The 25,037-nt window shown below is 38.6% G+C and overlaps 1 protein-coding gene across 1 annotated transcript; it reads right to left on the bottom strand.

The window, feature by feature from the left end:
* Positions 1-1,824: 1,824 nt before the first annotated feature.
* On the bottom strand, positions 1,825-9,908 carry LOC140808881 (U3 small nucleolar RNA-associated protein 21 homolog). The gene is made up of 7 exons (XM_073166210.1): positions 9,692-9,908; positions 9,584-9,611; positions 9,297-9,397; positions 5,645-5,848; positions 2,936-4,847; positions 2,623-2,837; positions 1,825-2,231 (listed from the first exon to the last, which is right to left on the bottom strand). Exons 1-7 carry the CDS (start codon positions 9,815-9,817, stop codon positions 2,082-2,084), a joined length of 2,736 nt encoding a protein of 911 aa, XP_073022311.1. The 5' UTR covers positions 9,818-9,908; the 3' UTR covers positions 1,825-2,081.
* Between the last annotated feature and the right edge of the window lie 15,129 nt (positions 9,909-25,037).

Below are 25,037 nucleotides of genomic sequence, written 5' to 3'. Positions count from 1 at the left end.
GATTGATGATTTCATTAAGATATTGGATGATTTGGAAAATATTGAGATTAAATTGGACAAATCCCAAAAAATATTTCAATGCTTCGTCAACTGGCATATCTAGATGTATCATGCAATGAATCTCTTTTGTGTCATTCCTCCTAGCATGGCTTCATTATCATTCTTGAGTTAACCTTAATCTATCAAACAATACTTTATCTGGTAAGATACCTTTTACATGGCAGATGTTAACGATGACATTTGAGGGAAACCGTGGCCTTTGCGGAGCTCCACTTGTGGTTAAAGTGCCCTGGCGAAGACAAGTCCGACCAAGGGAAAGATGTTATTTATGACAGCCACAACAAATTCATTGACAGTTGTTTTACCTCATTATTGGCTTAGGATTTGCGGCTGGCATCCTTGTTCCTTACTTTGTACTTCAATTTCGACAAAATTGTGAGTAAACTTTTGGTTGCTAAAAGAAGGCCTTAGCCAGATCAAATAGGGCAATGTACCATGAAAGTAGTGCAATACTCAGATTTCTTGTTCAGAAGCTAAACGACAATTACCAATGTACAGAAAATTTTATGTTGTACTTTGGTTTAAAAGGAAATCATGCTTTGCTTTCTTATTGTCAAATTTGATGGAGACCTTTATTTCAATTTTTTTTGTAATGTTTTTTCAATCATAATTTGCCTATAGAATGAAGCCATTGAGATAACTTTCTCAAAAGAACAAAGAATTTGCTAAGTATTAACATTTAACACAATCCTACAATACCCAAAAGAAAAAAAAAGAAAAAAAGAAACTAATTCACAACCTATTTTACTAGTGAGAATCAAATGAAGCACAATGAGGCTGTTCAAAACCACTAACTAATAAATTTCACGACTTCTTTAGGCACCATTTGGTGACAAGGACAAGACATTAATTGTTTCAGCTTACTTATTACATCATGTATCTGGCTCAAATTCGAAAATAATTAGAGTTGGATATAATTTTTTTGTTTATCTATATCGATTTATTACTCTCATGTTATTCATCCTTGGGAACATCTGGACTATTTGCCTTGAATGTAAGCATTTGTGACGTGGGTTCGGGTGATTCAGCCCATTTGCAATATTCCAGTAGCCCAATTTCATGACATCCCTTCCCAAGTCACATGGTGTACGTGTATATGCAATTGAGGTTTTGGTCTAAATTCTAATCCCCTTCCCTATATGTTTTTAAAAAAATCAAAATAATATTGTCGACAAAATAACAAATAAATTGAGATACAGCACCAAGATTGTCGCCATCTCGTGCGCTGAAACAAATTCTTTGATACAGCTCTAAAAGTATCACATCACCTCAACCAACCACATTCACAACTCCAGTCTTCGAAATGGACATGACTGGCGAAAATTGGATTTAATAGACATTCATATGGGAACCAAAGAAGTCGCGAGGAAGGTAAGAAACCAGAATCAACCTAGGAATTATGGCGACGTGATGCAATTTGTAGATAAACTTTACATGAGTCTTGTTGTATTCACGTGTCTCCACTCAAAAGTTTGCCGAGGTGTGAGCTAATTCTAGAACTACACGCAGTCATGCATAAAATCACCCCAAAACTCGAGTCATGACAATGTTATTCAATGCTGCATTGTGATAAATTTTCTAAACAAATTCCTCCATGTATCTTAGATGTTGGTCTAAGAGATGACAGCATCGCTTAATCTGGAGAATTAATATTCATGTAACCAATCTCACAGCTAACGAAAATGTACCATGATATATTAAATTCCTGCATACTTATCTCATTAAATCACCCCAAAAACCGAGTCATAATTATGCTACATCCTGTTAATTTTTCTAAACAAATTACTCGATACTTGACAAGAAATATAACCCCAGATTCCGTTCTCGATAAAAATATTATTACTACTCGGAGGAGCATTGTCTCCGGATAGCCATTCACATATCATACCAAAAAGCACAAACTGCCTGTACTCATATTCTTTAAGAAAGTCTATTCAAAAGTGTGAAATTACAAAACCGTAAAGAAGACAAAACAACCAATATTGAGGATAAATTGCAGTAGATGGGCAAATAAATAAAAATCACACAAGCGAGTTGCTAAGAAACGTAACCATACATCTCGTGCTCTGAAACAAATTCTCTATTTTTTGCCAAACTGTAGATTGGATCTCTAGAAGCTTTTGCGCTTTATCCTGTAAAGCTGGCCGTTGTCGAATAGTTTCACCATGAATCTGTGCACACCAAGAAAGGGTGTCAGAAGGAATTAAGAATTCATCAGGTGGAGCATAGTTAGTAAATGTGAATTACTATGGCACTGCATTTCAACCAAGATTTTGAACAATCAACCTATTATTCATTATTGTACAAATAAATGCGAATTACATAATATTGGATTTCACATTGGATTCAGAATTATCACATTCAAACATGCCTCCAGCCTTTAAGGCATCATAGGGAATGTGCTCAAGGGTCAAGATCCACATTTCACTTCAAAAACCGCATGTCATATAGCCTTTGCTTGTGGATTCTACCACTTGCACTTGTGCGCAGGAGTAAGCCAATGTTTAACACCTTAAAAGATTAACATAGAAAGCAGCTACGACAGCGAAGATAAATAAATACCTTTAAAAATAATCTGAGCACAGCTTGTATAAACTCAAAGTTCTTTCTGCATAAAATCTCTTGTATAAAATAGTCCAGCAGGAGTTCAATGAAATACATTTTCGATCTATTGCTCTTCTGTGGCTCATCTTCATCATCTATAATCTGAAGCATCCTAAGTTCCATATCCAATGTGGAAGAGGATAAACCTTTGATATAATCTGTAAATGTTGCAACTGCACGAATACATCCATATATATTTGATTTTAAACAGATCCGAGAAAATTTAGAACTCAGACAATTGATATGAAAGCTAACATGTATGTGAACTTACGGTTCTTCTCCTCTGACAAGGTCTGAAGGGCCTGCAAGAACTGGGACTCTGAGATGTCAGTTTTTACCTCTCTGCTGCTATCTGTTTCACCAGCTTGTGAATGCTTCTCTTCTCCAGTAGATTCTCCAGTTTTAAACAATATCTCCCCAGAGAGAGATGGAATAGTTGGTAAGAAGAAAGGCGCCTTTTCTGGTTTTTTTGGGGGCTCGATCGGTTTGTTTCTGGCTTTTATAACATCCAAATTGATCAGGCTTTGCCACTGACTCTTGGGCAACAGGGAAAGCGTGACAAGATCAGGTATTTGATAATTCAAAACTTGGAAATGAGAAGGATCTTTGGCTTCTTGCAGGTTGATATCCGCCTTGGCAAAATCGTCATAGTCATGTGAAGAATCTCCCACTGAAGAAATGGATGGTAGCTTGATATTTACAATTTCCTTGCCACTTCCATAGTAATCAGCTTTAGTAGATGCAGAAAACATCGACTGGTTAACCCAGAGATATATCCCAGTCTGATCCACATGAGCTGTTGCTAAAATATCCATATTTGGTGAGAGAGACAATGCTGTCACAGGGATGTCAACATGTACAGCATCTATTTGTTTAGCTAGAATCACATCCCAAATTCTAATTGTCCCGTCCATGCTGGATGTCAAAAGCCACTTCCCATCCTCGCTAAAGCACACATCTGTTATACGATCTGCATGACCTTCAAATTTTCGAACTATCCTCAATGCAGTAACATCAAACAAACGAATAACTAAGTCATCTGCCACAGTAGCCAAAAGCCCATTGTAACGGTGATATACAATCTTGACCAGAGAAGAACCAATTTCCCATCTGGATTTTAAGTCACGCCCCTTGAAGTCCCAAACTTTAACATCTCCATGGTATCCAGCACTTATCATGATTGTATTTGTTGAATTACAAGCAATGCCAACTACTTCTCCTGCATGAGCACAGGTTTTTTTTTCTATCATATCAACATAACAGCCTCGACTGATACCTGACTGAAGATTAAACCGCTCAATCCAACCCCCGGCAGTCCCAATTACAGCAAAATTACCACATGCACTGATCGCACATGCCTTCACAGGTGTAGTGTCCTGAGTGCTTGGAGAAAGAATATGCTCTCCAATAACAAAATTTTGAAGCCTCCACACATAAGCCTGAGCAGTATCCATATGACAGGTAACTACATTGCACCAATCACGCTCTCTGATTTCAGCAACATCAAACGCAATTACAGGCTTAAGTTTTATTTCTGCTTCCTTCATCTTAAGTTTCTTTGCTCTTTTGGATGCATGGCGTTGTGAAAGTTCTCTACTCTGCTGATCTTGGACAACAGAAAAAAGACGAAAAGCACGATCCTGACCAGCAGAAAGAATATGTCTTCCATTGGCATAAAATTTTATACGTAGAGGAGGAGCACTGTGACCACTTCGAAATCGTAGTAGGCGAGGATCCCCATCACTTGTATCAAAAATCCACATTTTCACAGAGTTATCTGTGGATGAACTCATCAGCACAGGCTCACAAGCAAAAAAGTGAAGAGAAACTATCGAGCAATCATGGGCCTCTCTAATGATGGAGTGAAGCTTCCTTTTCTCAAGGTTCCAAATACTTATGACACCAGATGAACCACCAGACGCTAAAAGGGGCTGCCCATCGGTGCTGAAAGATAAAGCAGTCACAGCTCCAGAATTGGAATGAGTAAATGTAACCACCTCTTCATCGTAGAGGATGTTGTGGACATGAATCTTTCCATCAGAGCAACCAACAGCAATAACATGCAATGCAGGAGATGAAACACAGCAACATATGGCAGCATTCCATCCTTTGAATTCATGAAGTTTGTTCTTTGTGCTAATGTTCCATAATTGCAGAGAACCTTCCTGAGTTCCAAGAATCACCTGTTTGGATTGCTTATTGTAAGAAGAATAGTTATCAAGGACACAAGACCGCAACAAGATGCTGAAGGGTTGTGAAGCCCAAGGCGCAAATCGCGAGGACAGGGCTCAGCTTCCAGAAGTGAGGCGCATTAAAGGGTCAAAAAAAGTTATACATCAAAGAATTTTGAATAAAATTCACAAGGCATAAACAACAAACTTCAGAAATAAATTAATAACTAGTTATAAACTATGAGTTGAGAATCCCCAATTAAGAATTTATGCCACCACATTAAGTAATCAGCAATAAATATATTTTTCCTAAAAACTCAGCCAATACAGATAAATAATTTGCAAACAAGTTCAATAATAACAACCTAATTAATTTTAGTCAATGGAATGGTTAGACATTTAAATCTTAAGATAAGAATTACACATAAATATGAAAATAAATGAAGTAAAAGAGCAAGAACCACCTAAAAATGACTCAAAAAATGAAAATAAAACTCTCCAGTCTCCAGAGTTGCTGGCCACTAGCTTTCGCTGTTGCCAGATTCATTGGAGGATGGCTTTGGCCGAAGAAAGGTACTCGAGTATCGGCTGCAATGCGAAACATTTGATCGTGAAAGGTTTGCTTGACAAACCATGCGCCTCTTCAATATTAGTGCGCCCGGGGTGTAAGGTTCACTGGCTTGGGCCTAATGAGAATCGAACCTCAGGCGCGTCTTTTACAACATTGGTGAGAATTTGATTCACATGCTCAGAAAATAACAAGCAAAAGCCATATATTCCCTACTTGGATTTCTGAACCAAAAAAGTACCTTATTCAAATAAGTATCTGGATGCATTATGCAGCTCACGCTAAACTTGGTTCCCAATGAAATATGGCCAACTGGAGAATTTTCATCAGTTATTTCTTGAAATGGCCACATGAAAATGTTGCTTTTATCATCAACACTTAAGATGTGTTTGCCAAATAGAAGGAAGTGATTAATCTTTGCGTCATGGTTCCCCCAAGTCGCCACCTGTTCAAGGTAGCGTTATTTTTGTCAATGTAGAGGAAATACATCAACACCTATATACAAAACTCATATGATAATAACAAGATAAAGAATATACATATTTTGCTCGTAAAATTTTTGAAATGTTCACCAACAGCAGGAAAGACTAGGACATGCACAAAAAGTTTTATCAAGAAAGAGTGAAAATTCTTGGAGGAAGGAATTTTAAGAGACGATTGATTATCATGATCATTAGTCTCCCACTCATATGGAACACAAAAAACACCCTCTCCGAGGTCATTGATGGAGATTGGAGAGTAGAACCAACCACCATATTTAGAATAATATGTGTGTCGTTTATATTTTTATCCTAGTGTCAATTTTGTTCTTACTGGTCCTAACAGTATTTTCTAAATAACTATGGTGGTTTGGTAGATCTTCCACGATAGAATAATTCAAGAACCTCAAGACTACAAAAGGCAGTTGTTTCCCCCTTCACTCAAAGCTACAAGTTGGGAAGATTCTGCAATAACCCAGCGTCATAGTTCGATAAATAGTTGTGAGGGTAATCTCGTTTGGCCAAAGAGCTAGCATCTCATAGCAGCTATGACACCCTTAAACCTTGCTAAAGACCCCATAAGTTCCGTAGGTACATGAGATAAACCTAGCAATAGACTTGACATTCAAGTAGTTTAATGAAAACTTTTAAGGAAACAATGTTGCATCCCTCAATAGCTAACTCATGTAAAAAAGTAAGCTTCATGTAGAAAAAAACGTCGTTTAATTTGTCGCATTTTAACATTGCAAGCCAATGAATAAGGGAGAAGTGTATCAAGCTCTCCTTGGTTCATGAAAAAGCAGACCATTCCTCACGGCCGAAAAGCGATCAAATCTCAGATTTTTAAGCCTCTGAAATGGGACGTCATTACCACTTCCATAAATTCAATTCCAATGCATTTCATTATTGGCACGCCTCCTAGAAGCACGCGTTGAGCTCTGATAGCCTAAAGAAGGTTATATGTGCATTCGGTATAGCTACTGACACACTTGACAATTTTTTATACAATTGGTCCCCGATCCATTCTGAGAAGTTAGCAAATTTACAAGACTCAATCTTGAGTTTTCCTATTGTTTGATGAGGTTGTGGCCAGTCTATAATATCTTCACCTTGCGAATTAATAATTTTGTTTTCCCATGACATCTGCAAGTTATCAAGTTCATTTTTATGCCAGAGTTAGTTCAGTTATATCGTCAAGATATGAGCGTGCCTCGTAAATGTTTCAGCTAACTAAATTCCTCGAGTCCCAAGGCACCAACTCACTCAAAATGATTTTACGCAATGTTGGAGGCATGTCAGTTTACGAGTTTCAACAGACATATCTTTCACTTTGACGGCATTCGAATGTCAAGATGATGGAAGTTAAATAGATCTCTCAGGTCGATGATAGCTAGCAGATGAAACCACAATTATTTAACACAATTTCCAAATAGAAGTGACCACTAACCGCTGTAAGTGGCAACGTAAGAATTAGTGTACGGAATACATTAAGATGTCGTAAAAGTATAAAGTTGCAAATAAAACTCAGCAGCTCAATGATGGAATAACCCCTTAAAGAAAAAATTCCCAAGTTGAGCAATCTCGATAATAATTCAACTAAAAACTACTTGGATAAGTGCAAAAGAGGCAAAACGAGTTAATTTTGTAATGGCATTGACAAGAACTTTCTCAAACCTTTAACTTGTTGGAAGCTTTCAAATTCACAGAAAACTTCATACTCATGACCATGGAAAGAAACATGACGAGTCTTCTTGGGTAATTGATAATTCTTATAAGTACCCAATTTCTCATCCAAATGACAGCACACCTCTCCCGAAACAAAATGAGTTAATTCACTCATAAGATCATGCATTATAAATTTTGAATCTCTGCCATTTTATCTTTGAAAAAAAGATCTTGATCGCAGCTCTTGGCCAAGAGCTGTGATGAGATGCTAATTTTTTGGCCCAAATAAGAGTTCCCTCAAACAACTTACCAAACCAAGAGCCCGGTTACACCATAATGTTCCCAACTTGTATATTTGGGCAAAGAGGAGCAACGAGTAGGTTTTTTAAATGTTGTAACTCGTAATTGGTTTTCTATAGTAATTCCCCGACCGGGTTGGCAGAATTCTGTTGACCAGATCAATGAAGGCAATATTTTAATTTTTTTAAAAAAAAAATTGTTCCAACCAAGTCGGTGAAAGGAGTTTTTCTTATGTTTATTAACGTTTTTGGTCCTCCGACAAAACTTCAATTTTTCGATTACATTGGAAATAAAACTTTTAATAAAAAAAATTTAGATATTTTTTTATCCAAACATACCCCAAATTTCCACAATTCCATCCTATAAATACTCATTATTCCCTACCTCCAATCCAAAATATTTGCATCAAAAAAATCTTTATCTTATGCAATTTATAAGAATAGGAGAAGTTTTATTGTTTATTGATTTTTTAAGAATAAAACTTTAATAATAATTTTTAGTGGTGGATATTACATTCAAGTAGGTATTTAAGGCGCGAGAATTTTGGGTCGGAGGTAGGGGTATTTATGAATGGAATTTAGGACATTTTTTAATTAAAAAATCCTTTCTAATTTTTTTTATATTATTAATATTAAAAATAAAAATATTAGTGGCTTCCAACGCAGTATTTTATGTTTAAAAAAGGTTATTTTTGAAAAAAAATATGAAGAGCACTTCTGCCTCGAGCAGTTTATCTAAACCGACAACGTCCAAAAAATTCCAAAGACAAAAACTCTCTGCAACCGATTCGGTAGTTGCTAAAATATTACCTTCTATCAACCGGGTCGGGCGGAACTCCGCCAACCCGATTGGAGGATTACCATAAAGTGGTACTCCTACGGGTTTTTTGCCACACTTTAGTAAAACTATTTATTACAATATTTAAAAAAAACAATTGCCTTGTAGTTTTAAAGTTCTCAAGTTATTACATTGTGGCAGATTTAACAAACCATGTAGCCTTCAAGAATCATGCTTTCAAGATCTACAATTCCACTGTAGTAAACCAAAATAAAGCCAATTTATCCTCTCACCAAAGCAGAGAAATAAGAAAAAACCAAGAAAAAAATTGCATGTACAGCTTCCTAAGAAGTACTGAATTGCATATACACACTGCCACGGGTAACAAGGACGATTAACTCAATTGAAGTCAACCTAAGCATTGTACGTAATTGTGTTTTAGCCGTTTACCTACATAAATCGTTTAAAAACCACATCAGATCCCAACGCCTAAATGTGACAGATGAAACAAAACAATTAACATGCTTTCACACTCTCTTCTACCTCCTATTTTAAATAAATACGAGCTTATCTTGGTGATGATTTCAGAGGTGGTAAGCATTCAACAAATCAACAGACAAGGGAGAAAAAAAGACATCTTTAGTTATAAGTTACTATTTATCAAGTGCGTACCTGATGAGCACGCTTGAAAACTGCAATTTTCGTTCCATATGCAGCAAATGTGTAGTCACGATAAGAAGCCAATGCTCGTATCTTCTTTGGCAACTGATGACCTGCAACTTCCACAAATCTATCATCTAATTTTACAGAATTCCATAGACAATAACAGCTACAAAAGACTGTATAGAAATTTAATAACATCACTTGGAGGATACTTTGAACTCAATCACAAAAATAAAAAAAAAAAACACGATAGGACAGTTCGATAGGAAAAGAAAATACCGTAGAAGGGAGCTTACCGACAAGCACTAAAGTGAGCTTGGCACACTGCGCATAGAAGATATTGAAACAATGTCAGCTTATCAACAGGAAAAATACAAAAAGAAAGCTGCAAAGAGAATTACTACATTGTAGATTTGAAATGCTTTGCCCACGCTGACGGTGACGAAGGTCTCAGAGCCGAGACGCTGCACGGAGAATGGGACGCCCGTTGTAATGTATCCAATCGCCCGAAATGGTTCGAAAATTCCCATTCTCCGTTTGTTTCTCTGTAGGGTTTAGGCCGTCTGAGAGTGTTGAAAAGGAAGGTGTTATCTGTGGGGATGGAGGGTTTAGGTTTTAGGGTTTTTGACAAAAGACGACGTCGTTTCGTCTGCATTAGGGGGCAGGTTTTTAAATTTAAAATAATAAATATTCTAATTTAAAAAAAAAAAACAAATATAACAAAATGTTGCAATTATATTTTCTTCAAACTAGTTAATTGTATGTTTAAGATATAGAAACTAGTTAATTGTATGTTTAAGATTATATCAAAATGGTATTTTTCATTATACTTTCTCCAAACTAGTTAATATTCACGAAATTATATTATAAAAATAATGGAAGTTGATGACCAATAATATAATTGTCATTTAATTTAAAATTTTTGAATTTACAAACAAAATAGAATATTGTTTCTGATCGTTGTTGAAAATGATTATCCTTATTTAGTTAAATTTGAAAGATTGCATTTGTATTCTATTATTGTATCTTAAAAATAAGGTGATTGAGTTCAATTAGAATTATGACTTGAACATTGACTCGTATAATATATTTTTATTCATTCTCTCTTTTTTGTTATTGTTTATTGATAAGCACGAATTATATAGCATTTTAGGGATTTTATTTTATCGTATTCGTGCTTATTTGACATTTTTATTCCGAGTTTTGCGCTTATTTCGTTTCATTTTGGCTGATTGTAGGTTTGACCAAAAGAGGAGGAAAGTCAAAGAAGTGAAAGAAATGTCAAACTCTGCAATGCCACGTCAGAAATAACCGGAAGAATAGGAAGAAAGCATGAACCAATACACAGACCCTTACACGGATCCCGTGTAAGGGTCCGTGTCATTCAACCACAAAAGAAGAATTTTGTCGAAGAGACACGGACCTGGGCACGGACCCCGGAGACAGGTCCGTGCCATTCAGTTGCCAAGATGCAATTTACAGAGCCTCGACGGACCCCTTGACGGACCCCTGCACGGGGTCCGTGTCCCTCATCACCCGAGAACCCAACTTACAGTATGTGGACGGACCTCCAGACGGACCCCTGCACGGGGTCCGTGTCAGCCATTTTCGAGAAAGAAAAGTCCAGAGCCTACACGGACCCCTCTCCGGATGCAGGCACGGGGTCCGTGTGGGCAATATCAGATCGAGATTTTGGAAAAGATTTGCTCGTAATCTGGAAAGAAATAAAACCCAAAACGAGGAAAAAAAGAAGGGTTGTTGAATTTCTGAGAGAGCAGCCGACTTCTAAGCGAAAAAGAGGAGATTTCAGATTTGTTGAAGAAGGCAACGGCTCGGGGAGAAAATCGAGGGAGAAACCAACGCGCTGCACACACAGATCTGCGCGCCATCGCTGAGATTTTCTCGTCTCTTTTAATTTCTTAGTTTTATTCATGAATTCAATTATTAAATTTGATTTTAGTTTTGAATTTATGGAGTAGTTTTATTTTGTGATCGGGACCACGATAGGAACAAACGATTGATTTTTGTTATTCATTGAAGTGTTTGATTTATAAATTTGTTCTATGTTATTGATTAATATTTGAATAAATTTCGTGCTTTTAATTTGGCCAATTATTTGCATGTTTGTTGTTTAATCTTGACTCGAAAGAGAATTGGTTAAATTTAGCTTCAAAAATATTAATCAACACGCGGTTAAACCGACTAGAAATAGTATTCGGTTTCAGTGTGCGATTTTAGGCGACAGCTGTAATTCTTCGTTGATAAATGCGTTTTTGTTTAATTAAATTCAATTAGAAATAATTGGACTGTTAAATGAAAATAGGATTATAAATTCTAGAAATAGATTTATAATTAAATTAGAGAATTGCATCGTGACAGCGAATAATCTGTGGTTAAATTGTTCCAGTGCGTGATAAAATCTAAGTTTGTTACCGTTGTGTGTCTCGGTCATTTTATTTAAATTTGAAAATCCCCAAGTTCCAAGCTTCTCTGAAATTTGCTCTTAGTCATTAATTTAGCATAGTTTGGTTTAATTTAATTCGTTACATTTTACAAAATAATCACTCTTTATTGTTCGCCTAGATTAAATAAAATAATAAACTCTTAGTAATTAAATAATAGTCTCTGTGGGATCGATACTTGGACTGTACGTCCATTTACTATAACTTGACCTAGTCCGCTTGCTAGAATTATTCCCAACCGAAATCTTCGGTCAAGTTTTTGGCGCCGTTGCCGGGGACTATTTATTTGATATTAGGATAAATTATTTGTTTGAGACTAGGCTTTTACTCTTAGTTTAAAATTGTTTTTATTCTTTCTTTAGCATTTTAATTACCTTTGGTTATTCTACTTATTCTCTCTTGGAGCTTAAATCGTGAACTTAAATTTTTGATTTCAGAGGTTAGCTCGTGTTATATGAGCCGTGCTCAAGACGTCAGGAATCTAGTGCCACTTGATCTTGAGATTGAAAGCACTCTCCGCAGTATCCGCAGAGCCCGAAGGAACAACAACTTGACTCTGGAATTCGAATCTGAAGCAGAATCCGAAATAGACCGTAAACCAGAAGTTGAGGAAATGGCCGGAGAAGAGGATAACCGTACATTGATGGAGCTTCATCGACCAGCATTCGAAGGTTATGGGTCTAGTATAATCCGCCCTACGATTCAGGCAAATACATTCGAGCTGAAGCCAGGCATCATCCAGATGATCCAAATGCAAGTAAAGTTTGGTGGAGCGCCATCTGAAGACCCCAATGCACATCTGGAGAATTTTCTGTCAATCTGTGATACGATTAAGTGCAATGGGGTGAGTACTGATGCCATACGACTCAGACTATTTCCATTCTCCTTGCAAGGAGAAGCTATGGAGTGGCTTCGCGACCTTCCAGCTGGTTCTATCACTACTTGGGATGGGCTAGTTGAGTTCTTCATGCACAGGTATTTTCCCCCTACTAAGATTACACAACTGCGAAATGAAATCACTTCATTTAGACAGAGAGATGGGGAATCACTGAATTCAGCATGGGCGAGGTTTAAAAAGATGTTGAGAATGTGCCCGAGACATGGTTTTTCAGTAGGCCAGCAGGTGGAGACATTTTACTATGGGGTAGATCCTTCTGTGAGATCTATGCTTGATGCGGCAGCAAATGGGAGTCTATACAGGAAAACGCCAACCGCAGCGCTCGAAATCATATCTAATATGGCCGAGAGCAATGTGGGTTGGCAAGACAACCGTAGAGAGAAGAAAGTAGGATTCCTTGAGATGGATGCTTTGACAGCGATTACAGCAAAACTTGATGGATTGACACATCAGATGTCACAGTTACAAGCGCAGAAGTCAATACCAGTCAAGTCAGTGAATCAGATCCAAGGAAATGCTGAAATAGTTGGTGGTCCATCTTGTGACATGCCATTCATGCCAGATATGCCTTTTGAGGAAATACAGTGTTTTGGAGGGGATTCAGTAAATTATTTGGGAAACCAGGGGCGTCAGCAAAACAATCCTTACAGTTTCTCGTATAATCCAGGCTGGAGGAATCATCCAAATTTCGGGTGGAGACAATCAGAAAATGCTGTTATGCCATTACAGTTTAATCCTCCACAACATCCTATGCAGCAAAAGCCTCCTCAACAACCACCTAAGCCTCCACAAGGTGCTGGACCCTCTATGCCACCCGGTTTCAAGCCACAAGATGGCAAGTCAAACCTTGAGGACATGCTTGCAAAGTACATAGCAGGGAATGAGATGAGATGGCAAAATCATGATGCCATGATGCAAAGAGTGGAGACTCAACTAGGGCAGTTAGCGACACAGATGGCTACACGAGCTCCGGGTTCACTACCTAGTGACACGGAAAAGAATCCTAGAGGTGTCAATGCAGTCACGGTGAAGTCTCCCATAAAGCAAGAGGTGGTTGATGTCGATAATTATGCGAAGGAGAAGGAGTCATCAAAGCAAGGATTCAATGACACGAAGGAGAAAGGTAAGTCCCTAAACTTGAACTCCAATGTTGATATTAATTCGCTCCCCTTCCCACAAAGAGCTAAGCAACTGCAATTGGATACTCAATTTTCAAAATTTCTTGAGATTTTCAAAAAGCTGCACATAAATATCCCATTTGCAGAAGCTTTAGCTCAAATGCCCTCATATGCAAAATTTCTTAAAGAAATATTATCAAACAAGAGGAAATTGGTTGACTTTGAGACAGTTAAGCTTTCGGAGGAATGTTCTGCTATTTTACAAAATAAATTACCTCCAAAGCTTAAGGATCCAGGTAGTTTCTCTATTCCCTGTATCATAGGAACTTCATTTTTTGCTAAAGCCTTGTGTGATTTAGGTGCAAGCATTAATTTGATGCCTTATTCATGTTTTGAGAAACTAGGAATAGGTGAAGTGAAACCAACTACAATTTCTCTACAGTTAGCTGATAGATCAATTAAATTTCCTAGGGGAGTTGTAGAGGATGTGTTGGTGAAAGTTGACAAGTTTATTTTTCCAGTGGATTTTGTTGTGTTAGACATGGAAGAGGATCGTGAGATTCCTCTAATTTTAGGAAGACCATTTTTAGCCACTGGGAAAGCTCTGATAGATGTACAAAAGGGTGAGTTGGTGTTGAGACTGAATGATGAGAGTGTCGTGTTTAATGTTTTTCAGTCCATCAAATTTCCTAATGATAAATCTGATTGTGTTTAGAATTGATGCTACTGACGAGCTTGTTGAGTGCAGTTTGCAGGAATTGATCGGTGAAGATCCTTTGGAGGTTTGTTTGACTGATTCATGTTCAGGAGAGTTGGAGAATGAGGATGTTAAGGAATACATGCTTTATCTGGAAGCAGGCAGACCGATCTCGAGAACGGTAAACTCTAGGATTGGGGAACTTGGGCATGTCCCAAGACCTTTAAGGTCATCCATTGAAGAAGCCCCAATCTTAGAGATGAAACCTCTCCCTTCTCATTTGAAATATCTATTTTTGCTTGACAATGATAAACTGCCAGTAATTGTCTCATCTATTTTGACAGGTTTGGAGGAAGAAAAGCTGCTGCGAGTTCTGAGGGATAATATCAAAGCAATTGGTTGGAGCATTGCAGACATCAAGGGGATCAGTTCATCCATGTGCATGCACAAAATTCTGATGGAGGCTGACCACAAGACTTCTACCCAACCTCAAAGACGACTGAACCCAGCTATGCAAGAGGTGGTAAAGAAAGAGGTGATTAAACTACTGGACGCAGGTATTATTTACCCGATTTCTGATAGTAGGTGGGTTAGTCCAGTGCAAGTAGTTCCGAAAAAGGGTGGGATCACTGTTGTCAAGAATGAGAATAATGAATTAATCCCTACTAGAACTGTTACAGGGTGGCGTGTTTGCATTGATTATAGGAAACTTAATGACGCCACCCGTAAAGACCACTTCCCCCTCCCTTTTATTGACCAAATGTTGGAAAGGTTAGCTGGGCATCCTTTTTACTGTTTCCTGGATGGTTATTCAGGTTATATGCAAATTCCTATTGACCCTGAAGATCAGGAGAAAACCACTTTTACTTGTCCTTATGGGACATTTGCATATAAACGAATGCCATTCGGTCTATGTAATGCACCAGCAACCTTCCAACGATGCATGATGGCAATTTTCCATGATATGATTGAGGATTTCATTGAAATATTTATGGACGATTTTTCTGTATTTGGCTCTTCATTCGATACTTGTTTGATTAATTTGTCTAAAGTTTTGGAGAGATGTGAGGAGTCAAATTTGGTGCTGAACTGGGAAAAATGTCACTTTATGGTGAGAGAGGGGATAGTGTTGGGGCACAAAATTTCTGAAAATGGGATTGAGGTCGATAAGGCTAAGATTGAAGTGATAGAGAAACTCCCTGCCCCAACAAACATTCGAGGAGTGCGTAGTTTTTTAGGACATGCAGGGTTCTATAGACGGTTTATCAAAGATTTTTCCTGCATTTCTAAGCCACTGACCAATTTACTGATAAAAGATGTGAAATTTGATTTTTCTGCTGAGTGTGTGCAGGCATTTCAGGTCCTGAAGGAGAAATTGATCACCGCACCAGTGATGATAGCACCTGATTGGGGGTCGCCATTTGAGGTGATGTGTGACGCAAGCGACACCGCTCTAGGGGCAGTGTTGGGCCAAAAGAGGGATAAATGTATTCATGTCATCTACTATGCTAGTATGACACTTTCCGCTGCCCAACTGAACTATGCCACTACAGAGAAGGAGCTTCTTGCCGTGGTTTTTGCTCTTGATAAGTTTAGATCGTATCTGATAGGGAGCAAAGTTGTCGTGCATACTGATCATTCAGCCTTAAAATATTTGATGGCTAAAAAGGACGCAAAGCCAAGACTAATTCGTTGGGTTCTTCTGTTGCAGGAATTTGACTTGAAGATCATCGATAGGAAGGGAACAGAGAACCAAGTTGCAGACCATCTCTCGCGATTGGAGAATCCAAGTACAGGTAATGAAATTATTCGCGATGATTTCCCAGACGAGCAACTGTTTGCGATCAACAGTCTACCATGGTATGCCGATTTTGTTAATTATCTATCAAGTAAGTTCATTCCTCCCCATTTTACATACCAGCAAAAGAAGAAATTCTTCTCAGATTTGAAGTAATATTTGTGGGAGGATCCTTATTTGTTTAGAATATGTGCAGACGGTATAATCCGTAGATGTGTTCCCCAAGAAGAGGTAAGCGAAATTTTGTGTCATTGTCATGCTGGTCCGGCTGGAGGCCACTTTGGGGCAACTAGAACTGCATCCAAAGTCCTCCAGTCCTGTTTTTATTGGCCTACTTTGTTTAAGGATGCGCATGAGTATGTTACAAAATGTTCAAACTGTCAGCGCACAGGTAATATCTCTAGAAGACATGAAATGCCTCTTAATAATATTTTGGTATGTGAGATATTTGATGTTTGGGGTATAGATTTCATGGGTCCATTCCCGGTTTCTTTTGGGAACAAGTATATTTTGGTGGCTGTAGACTATGTATCTAAGTGGGTTGAGGCGGCTGCATGCAAAACTAATGACTCTAGGGTTGTCGTTCAATTTCTTATGAAAAATAGTTTCTCACGTTTTGGCACACCTAGAGCCATCATTAGCGACGGGGGTACTCATTTTTGTAATCGTCAGTTTGACAGTCTATTGGCTAAGTATGGGGTCCGACATAAGGTGGCCACACCTTACCATCCCCAAACTAGTGGCCAAGTCGAGGTTTCGAACCGAGAACTTAAACGCATTCTGGAGAAGACTGTCGGTGCTTCGAGGAAAGAATGGTCTAGGAAACTCGACGATGCACTTTGGGCTTACCGAACTGCTTTTAAAACCCCCATTGGCATGTCCCCTTTCAAATTGTTGTATGGAAAGTCATGTCACCTACCTGTCGAACTTGAGCATAAGGCTTATTGGGCTACTAAATTTCTGAATTTTGATGCTAAAGCCACAGGTGACGCGAGAGTGCTGCAGCTAAACGAATTGGATGAGTTTAGGTTGGAGGCGTACGAGAATGCCAAGCTTTACAAGGAGAAAACCAAACGCTGGCATGATCAGAACATTGTCGGTCGAGAATTTTTGGTGGGTCAACAGGTATTATTATATAATTCTCGACTGAAATTGATGCCAGGTAAGTTGCGTTCTCGGTGGTCCGGTCCTTACACCATCACGCAAGTTTTTCCATATGGGACAGTGGAGATCACTAGTGAAGCAACTGGATCTTTCAAAGTGAATGGACATAGGCTGAAGGTCTATCATGGTGGTGCCATACCCGATGAGCCGACCACAGTGGATCTGCAGGATCCCAACTGAATCAAGGGAGTACAGTCAGGCTATCGACTCTAAATTTAGCGCTTACTGGGAGGGAACCCAGTGTTTAATTTTATTTTTCGTTCATGCTTTAGTTTATTTTATTTGTTCTAGTTTACTTTCTTTTTGTTTTTCTCGCATTATTCGTAAGTTAATCTCAGTGAATGGTGGTGCAGGTAATTTATCTACTGACGGTGGGATTTCTACAGTGTGGGAGAATTTATCAAGGCGATCGATTTTCAATATCTCGAACAAACCGGGGAAGTTTCTGTACAATTCGTGCATCTTGTGTGCTTGATTAAGTTTGAAATTTGTGTTCTAGATTTATAGAATTGTACATGCATTGGTACAACATTTGGATTTGGGTAGTATATTTGATGAAAAAAAAAAAAAAAAAAAACTTGAAAATTTCGATTCTTATACAGTAGGTCCACGGACCCGTTCCCGGACCCCTACACGGGGTCCGTGTTTTCCACTTCCCAAAATGACGAAATACAGTAGGTACACGGACCTCTACACGGACCCCAGCACGGGGTCCGTGTCTCTTATTTTCGCATCATACCAGAATAAATTCGCGATTTCTTCTACCCAAAATCCCTAACCCCCAAAATCGGCCTCCTCCACCTTTCAAAATCGCTCCCGCCGCACCACCGCCGCACCACTGCCGCACCACCGCCGCACCACTGCCGCACCATCGCCGACCACCGCCGGAGCACAGCCCTTCGCCGAGTTTTCGTCATCACCGTCTTCGAGTTTATGGTAAGAGTGGCTACCCCTCGTCTCAAATTAGCAATTATCAGTGTTGGGAAATTTATACTGCTGTAGAAGAGATAATCTATTGCGAATTGGTCCGATTATTGCTTGGGTTTCATCCCTCGTGTGTTGGCTTGTTGGACTTTACTTGAGGCATATTCTATCTTCATGATTGATGTTGATTTAGTGTTGAGAGTGCATTGTTTTGGAAGCCATTGATCGTGAATTGAGGGTGTGTTTCCTACTTCTTGAGTTGGTGTTAAGTTGTGCGTTATTTTTGTTTGCTTGGGATCGGTTGAATTGTGTTTCTGAGTTGGGATTGCTGTGTTTCTTTGTCCGCCCCTTCGAGTTCGGCCTTTCACGTCATCATGCCTCCTCGTCGACTGGTTAGCAAGCGTGCACGAAGCGAGGCTTCCTCATCATCCCGTCGTGCCAGAGTAGAGTTTGACTCCTCCAGATTCACATCCCTCGAGAACTCTGATTGGTACTCTGCCTTGCATGAGAACGCAATGATTATTGAAAAGTCTATTCATCCCCGTATCGACGCCGAGGTACCTCTGAGGGCGGAATTCGATAAGTTTGGTTGGGGTCCCCTCTTAGACATCTCTGGGCCATACTACCCTGATCTGGTGTGGCAGTTTTATGCGAATTTTGAAGAGAAAGACAAAACAGGGTTGACATCGATCCGTACTTACGTCAAGGGCGTCCCCATCGGCATTTCTAGCGATTATCTGGCCTCGATTTTGGGAGTCCCCAATGATGGCCCTTGGGTGGAATTCAACCAGATCGATTTTTTCCACTCCGACAGCACGTACAGAATCCCACAGGCACGGGACCGCCTCGACTACGATACGACCCCAACCGGGTCCCGCTCCAGCATCCTCCCGACGTCCATCCCACTACTGGACCGTTTGATCTGTTATTTCACTGGTGCCAACATTATTCCGAGGAAGTCGAGCAACAATGAGGTCCGTCACATGGATCTGTACATCATTGATAAGATGTTGAATGGATTGGGGGCCATTCCTGCTATTCCGGTGGCGTCGATTAACATCTCACATATGCGTTCCGTCGCTCACATTGACCCCACCAAGAATAAGAAGCCGTATGCCCCGTTTCCCATCATCATAGCTCGGATTTTAGCGGCCCATGGCGTCGACTTCACTGGTGAGACATCATTCATGCCTACCTCTACCCAGATGCTCACTGCTCAGGCCATGCAGGGCATGTTCTTCATTTTTCGACAGGGAGCGTGGTATCGTAATCCTGGGAGTCGACACATCAGTCATCATCCCCGGGATCCACCGGTGCCTCCCCCCGCCATCGCTGACCGGGCCTGGGAACCTCGTATGGAGGAAGAAGCGGCTATGGATGCCCGCGCTGGCCCACAGAATTATGCGCCCCCACGACGGCGTGCACCGAGAGGTATCCGTCCGGTCTTTTCGGCCATCTTTGATACCATGGACGACATCCGCACTCGCTTGGCTCGTATCGAGCATTATCAGCAGACACAGTCGTCTACCGCCGATATCTTTGCGCCACCCTGCGACCGATCCGCACTTGACGGGCTGGAGGACTTGGAGCTCGGATCTGATGAGGAGTAGTCGTTTCATTTTTTTTATTTTCAGACTTTTGGAGGGTTGATTGTTCTCTAGCTGTGATTATTACTTTCCGATGCTGTTGTTGATATTCTGAGACTTATTTATTTATGATTATTCTCGGCTGGCTTTACTTGTGTGCATGATTGATATTCCTGTTCATTTTTACGTTTCCTTGTGTATTCGATGTCGTGTTTTTCAGGAGTTGCTGATTTCTACCACATTTTGCCACTTACTCGACCTTTGTCCAGGGAAGTGTTTTTGCTTTAACTGTCCTGATCATACATTTTTTTACCTGTTTTACACTGAGGGCAGTGTCGATTTCAAAGTGTGGGGGTAGGTCAGTTTAGTTTCACATCGTTGCACACCACTTAACAGCACTTTTCACGTAGGATGAGATTATTTTTAGACAACGAACTCCTGTTTAACTTGATATTCTGATTAATTTGTTAGATTTTGGATCACCCGGGAAATCGTTTCACGCCTAGTATTGAATGAGATGAGTCGTAGTTTCAAGGAGAGAGTCAGACATTAACTAGTTCTGTATCAACATTTCATTCTATGCACGTGGTCAGATTTTTGTTCATTAACGGTAAATCGGTGTAAGGTGAACTTAAAAAAAAAAAAAATAGATATATCGAACAACGATCCCTAGAACTTGTCTGATTAGCCCTCGAAGCGAAAATACGAACGATGGTGACTTAGGGATGATTTAGGCGATCTTTGGACCGTTTGAGCCTTTCAAGCCTAACCGATACATCAGTTATTGTCTCTAGTAACCCTTTTTGAGCCTACAAAAATCGAATGGTGTGTGTCTATGACACACGATTAGCCCCCATTCGTAATTTATTCAAAGTCCCACATCAACTACCTGGAGTTTAGCCTATACACTTTTCCCTACCCACTTGTGAGATAAATAAACTTCCTGTACACATTGAAACGGTTGAAATACCCCAATGGGTTGAAGAAATATGTGTGAAGGAGTCAATGAATCTTTATTCAAAAAAAAAAAAAAAAAAAAAGAAAGAATAGAGAAACAAAAAGAAAAGAAAAGGGAAGAAAGTGTGTAGTATTGAAAACACCCGAAAAATCTGTGGGTGAAAGTTGATGGATAATGGTAAAGAAAGGAAACGAAGGGGGCTCTAAAAATGATGAAAATGCAGTAGTTGGTGATGAGTCAAAAGTTAAGTGAATGTGCGACAGGATTAATTTTTTATGTTCTCTCACCTTTGATTCCCACGCCTTCTTTTGTAGCCGTGAACCGTGGCCTTACGTTATAAGCTTAAAAAGACCTATTAACCTAGTCGTCGTCGTTCAACATTTAGTAGAGAGGGGTATGAAAGTCAAGCATATGGGGCGGTTCGATAACAAACAAAAAGAAGTGATCCTAAAACCAAGTAACTGTTGATGAGTACGAGTCTGACATGCACACTACACACATCTTGTTCCGTTGATCTTTACTGGTGACTGTTAGATTTTTAAATTGCAACGAAAACGAATCTTGTGATTTGCGAAGCGTAATCTTTTAACCGGGGGTGAACGATTTTGACAAATTGAGAAGTTTTGATTGTGGTACTTGAGTTCTGAATCTGAAATATTTCTCATCCTTATCTTTGTCTGATTTGTTCGAGGACGAACAAGGGTTAAGTGTGGGGGAGTTGATAAGCACGAATTATATAGCATTTTAGGGATTTTATTTTATCGTATTCGTGCTTATTTGGCATTTTTATTCCGAGTTTTGCGCTTATTTCGTTTCATTTTGGCTGATTGTAGGTTTGACCAAAAGAGGAGGAAAGCCAAAGAAGTGAAAGAAATGTCAAACTCTGCAATGCCACGTCAGAAATAACCGGAAGAATAGGAAGAAAGCATGAACCAATACACAGACCCTTACACGGATCCCGTGTAAGGGTCCGTGTCATTCAACCACAAAAGAAGAATTTTGCCGAAGAGACACGGACCTGGGCACGGACCCCGGAGACAGGTCCGTGCCATTCAGTTGCCAAGATGCAATTTACAGAGCCTCGACGGACCCCTTGACGGACCCCTGCACGGGGTCCGTGTCCCTCATCACCCGAGAACCCAACTTACAGTATGTGGACGGACCTCCAGACGGACCCCTGCACGGGGTCCGTGTCAGCCATTTTCGAGAAAGAAAAGTCCAGAGCCTACACGGACCCCTCTCCGGATGCAGGCACGGGGTCCGTGTGGGCAATATCAGATCGAGATTTTGGAAAAGATTTGCTCGTAATCTGGAAAGAAATAAAACCCAAAACGAGGAACAAAAGAAGGGTTGTTGAATTTCTGAGAGAGCAGCCGACTTCTAAGCGAAAAAGAGGAGATTTCAGATTTGTTGAAGAAGGCAACGGCTCGGGGAGAAAATCGAGGGAGAAACCAACGCGCTGCACACGCAGATCTGCGCGCCATCGCTGAGATTTTCTCGTCTCTTTTAATTTCTTAGTTTTATTCATGAATTCAATTATTAAATTTGATTTTAGTTTTGAATTTATGGAGTAGTTTTCTTTTGTGATCGGGACCACGATAGGAACAAACGATTGATTTTTGTTATTCATTGAAGTGTTTGATTTATAAATTTGTTCTATGTTATTGATTAATATTTGAATAAATTTCGTGCTTTTAATTTGGCCAATTATTTGCATGTTTGTTGTTTAATCTTGACTCGAAAGAGAATTGGTTAAATTTAGCTTCAAAAATATTAATCAACACGCGGTTAAACCGACTAGAAATAGTATTCGGTTTCAGTGTGCGATTTTAGGCGACAGCTGTAATTCTTCGTTGATAAATGCGTTTTTGTTTAATTAAATTCAATTAGAAATAATTGGACTGTTAAATGAAAATAGGATTATAAATTCTAGAAATAGATTTATAATTAAATTAGAGAATTGCATCGTGACAGCGAATAATCTGTGGTTAAATTGTTCCAGTGCGTGATAAAATCTGAGTTTGTTACCGTTGTGTGTCCCGGTCATTTTATTTAAATTTGAAAATCCCCAAGTTCCAAGCTTCTCTGAAATTTGCTCTTAGTCATTAATTTAGCATAGTTTGGTTTAATTTAATTCGTTACATTTTACAAAATAATCACTCTTTATTGTTCGCCTAGATTAAATAAAATAATAAACTCTTAGTAATTAAATAATAGTCTCTGTGGGATCGATATTTGGACTGTACGTCCATTTACTATAACTTGACCTAGTCCGCTTGCTAGAATTATTCCCAACCGAAATCTTCGGTCATTTATAACATGTTATCATTATAAAACTGTAACCAATTTAGAGTTAAAATTAATCTCATTTTTTTGTGCTCTTTTAGCAGCATGACGTGTTGTCAGCACTCAATTTTATAATGTATTTGTTGGTGTTATACAAGTAGCACAATTATAACACATTGGTGCTCATGAAGTATCATGATTTTATAATCGAATATTGATGTATTTAAAGTAGCACAACATGATTTTATATTGAGAATTTAAAGAGATTCACGATTAAAATCTAATATAACATCTAGTATATTGAAAATCTAACATATTCATAATTAAGATCTAAAATAAGATATAATATATTAGAAATTCAAAGAGATTCATTATTAAGATATGATATGATTTTTAAGATATATAAATATTCTCGAAAGATATAGACTTATTTATAACAATTTTAATTATTTTAAAAAGTGTTTAAAAAATATACAAGTTGAAATAATAAAAATGATTTGGTTGAAGCATTTTAGCAAATACTTTGTATACAATATTTTGGTATTTGAAAAACATATAAAATGATTCAACTATGCATACCAAAAATAGTAATAAAAGTAAGTAAATGTTATAATAAATATGTACGAATTTTTTTTATAGATATCCGGAGATTAATAACCTCTACGTCACCCCTTCTTCCACTTGGAAGGATTCTGTAGAAACTTTGATTTATACAATCAATTGTACAAACTCATTTCAACTTAGAACTTATCTTTTGCCTAATCAAAACTCATAGCATACTCTCTATTGTAGGCCGCAACCTCACAATCCATATACTATTTAACGTCTTTTATGTCAAGACTACAAACAAAATTTTTAATGTCTTTGTATGAATACTGTCACTCAACTAAACTTTGAAACTCATCTCTCTTTTATATGTGAGTGATTGTGTGTGTGAGAAAATTAATTCATTACAATATATATACTCTCAAATGTTTCCTTACACACAAGAGAAAAAACTCCCACTAATTTAATATAACTATTTAGACTCTCCTTCTTGGGTCTGCTCTAATTTTAATTTTTTCATGTAGGCTATCAGTGCTTCGAATCCCTTCAGAAATTGTGTTCGATATTCAAGATGGTGTGTGTGTGTGTGTGTGTGTATATATATGTTAGAAACAAGAATATAATCATTAGAAAAGATCGTGTACTGTTTTTGACATCGCAACGGTCATATTTGACGTCTGGCAGGTTGCTGGTGCAGTCTGGTTCTAGAAGCAAAACGGTTGAATGAATGAACTGGTTGGATTAGCAAACTTGTTGAATGAGCAAAGCAGTTGAGTGAAACGTGGTCTGGTCTGGTGAATATAGCCCTCGATTTGTTGATTTCTTGGAAACATGGTAAACATGAAAGTTGTAACCTTTTTTCTTATATTTTCAAAGAATCAAGCATCACTCAATTTAAAGTTTATATGAGAGATATATGCTCAAAATACTGGACTATGTACATGCTTGAACTCTTTTCGCAACCTGTGTAGAACCAATAAAATCATCGCAGATTATCACTTTCTAAAGCTTCGATTCAGACTTCAACCTTTGAATATGATTTATTTTACAACTCACGGTGAATCATTTTATTACAATAAGTAAGTTGAGAGATATTATCAAAATACCATAGTTGGTCTATTGAGCCATCTGGCTTGAGGATGTTTGGCTGGTCAGATCTTGCGACTGCCATTTAGACTCGATAACATCTGAATTCACTCGACCAGCCTAAAACATGATTTCTAGATAATTGAGTTGGCTTTCCAATTGTTTTAGCCGCTAGTATTTGAATCACTGGTTTATGATATATCATCAAAATACTTGATGAAATTTAT

This window comes from Primulina eburnea, chromosome 13, assembly GCF_022965805.1.
Source record: "Primulina eburnea isolate SZY01 chromosome 13, ASM2296580v1, whole genome shotgun sequence".
NCBI classification, from domain to species: Eukaryota; Viridiplantae; Streptophyta; class Magnoliopsida; order Lamiales; family Gesneriaceae; genus Primulina; species Primulina eburnea.
The sequence above is the reverse complement of the archived record's forward strand: the minus strand, read 5'-3'. Positions and strand labels throughout refer to the sequence as shown.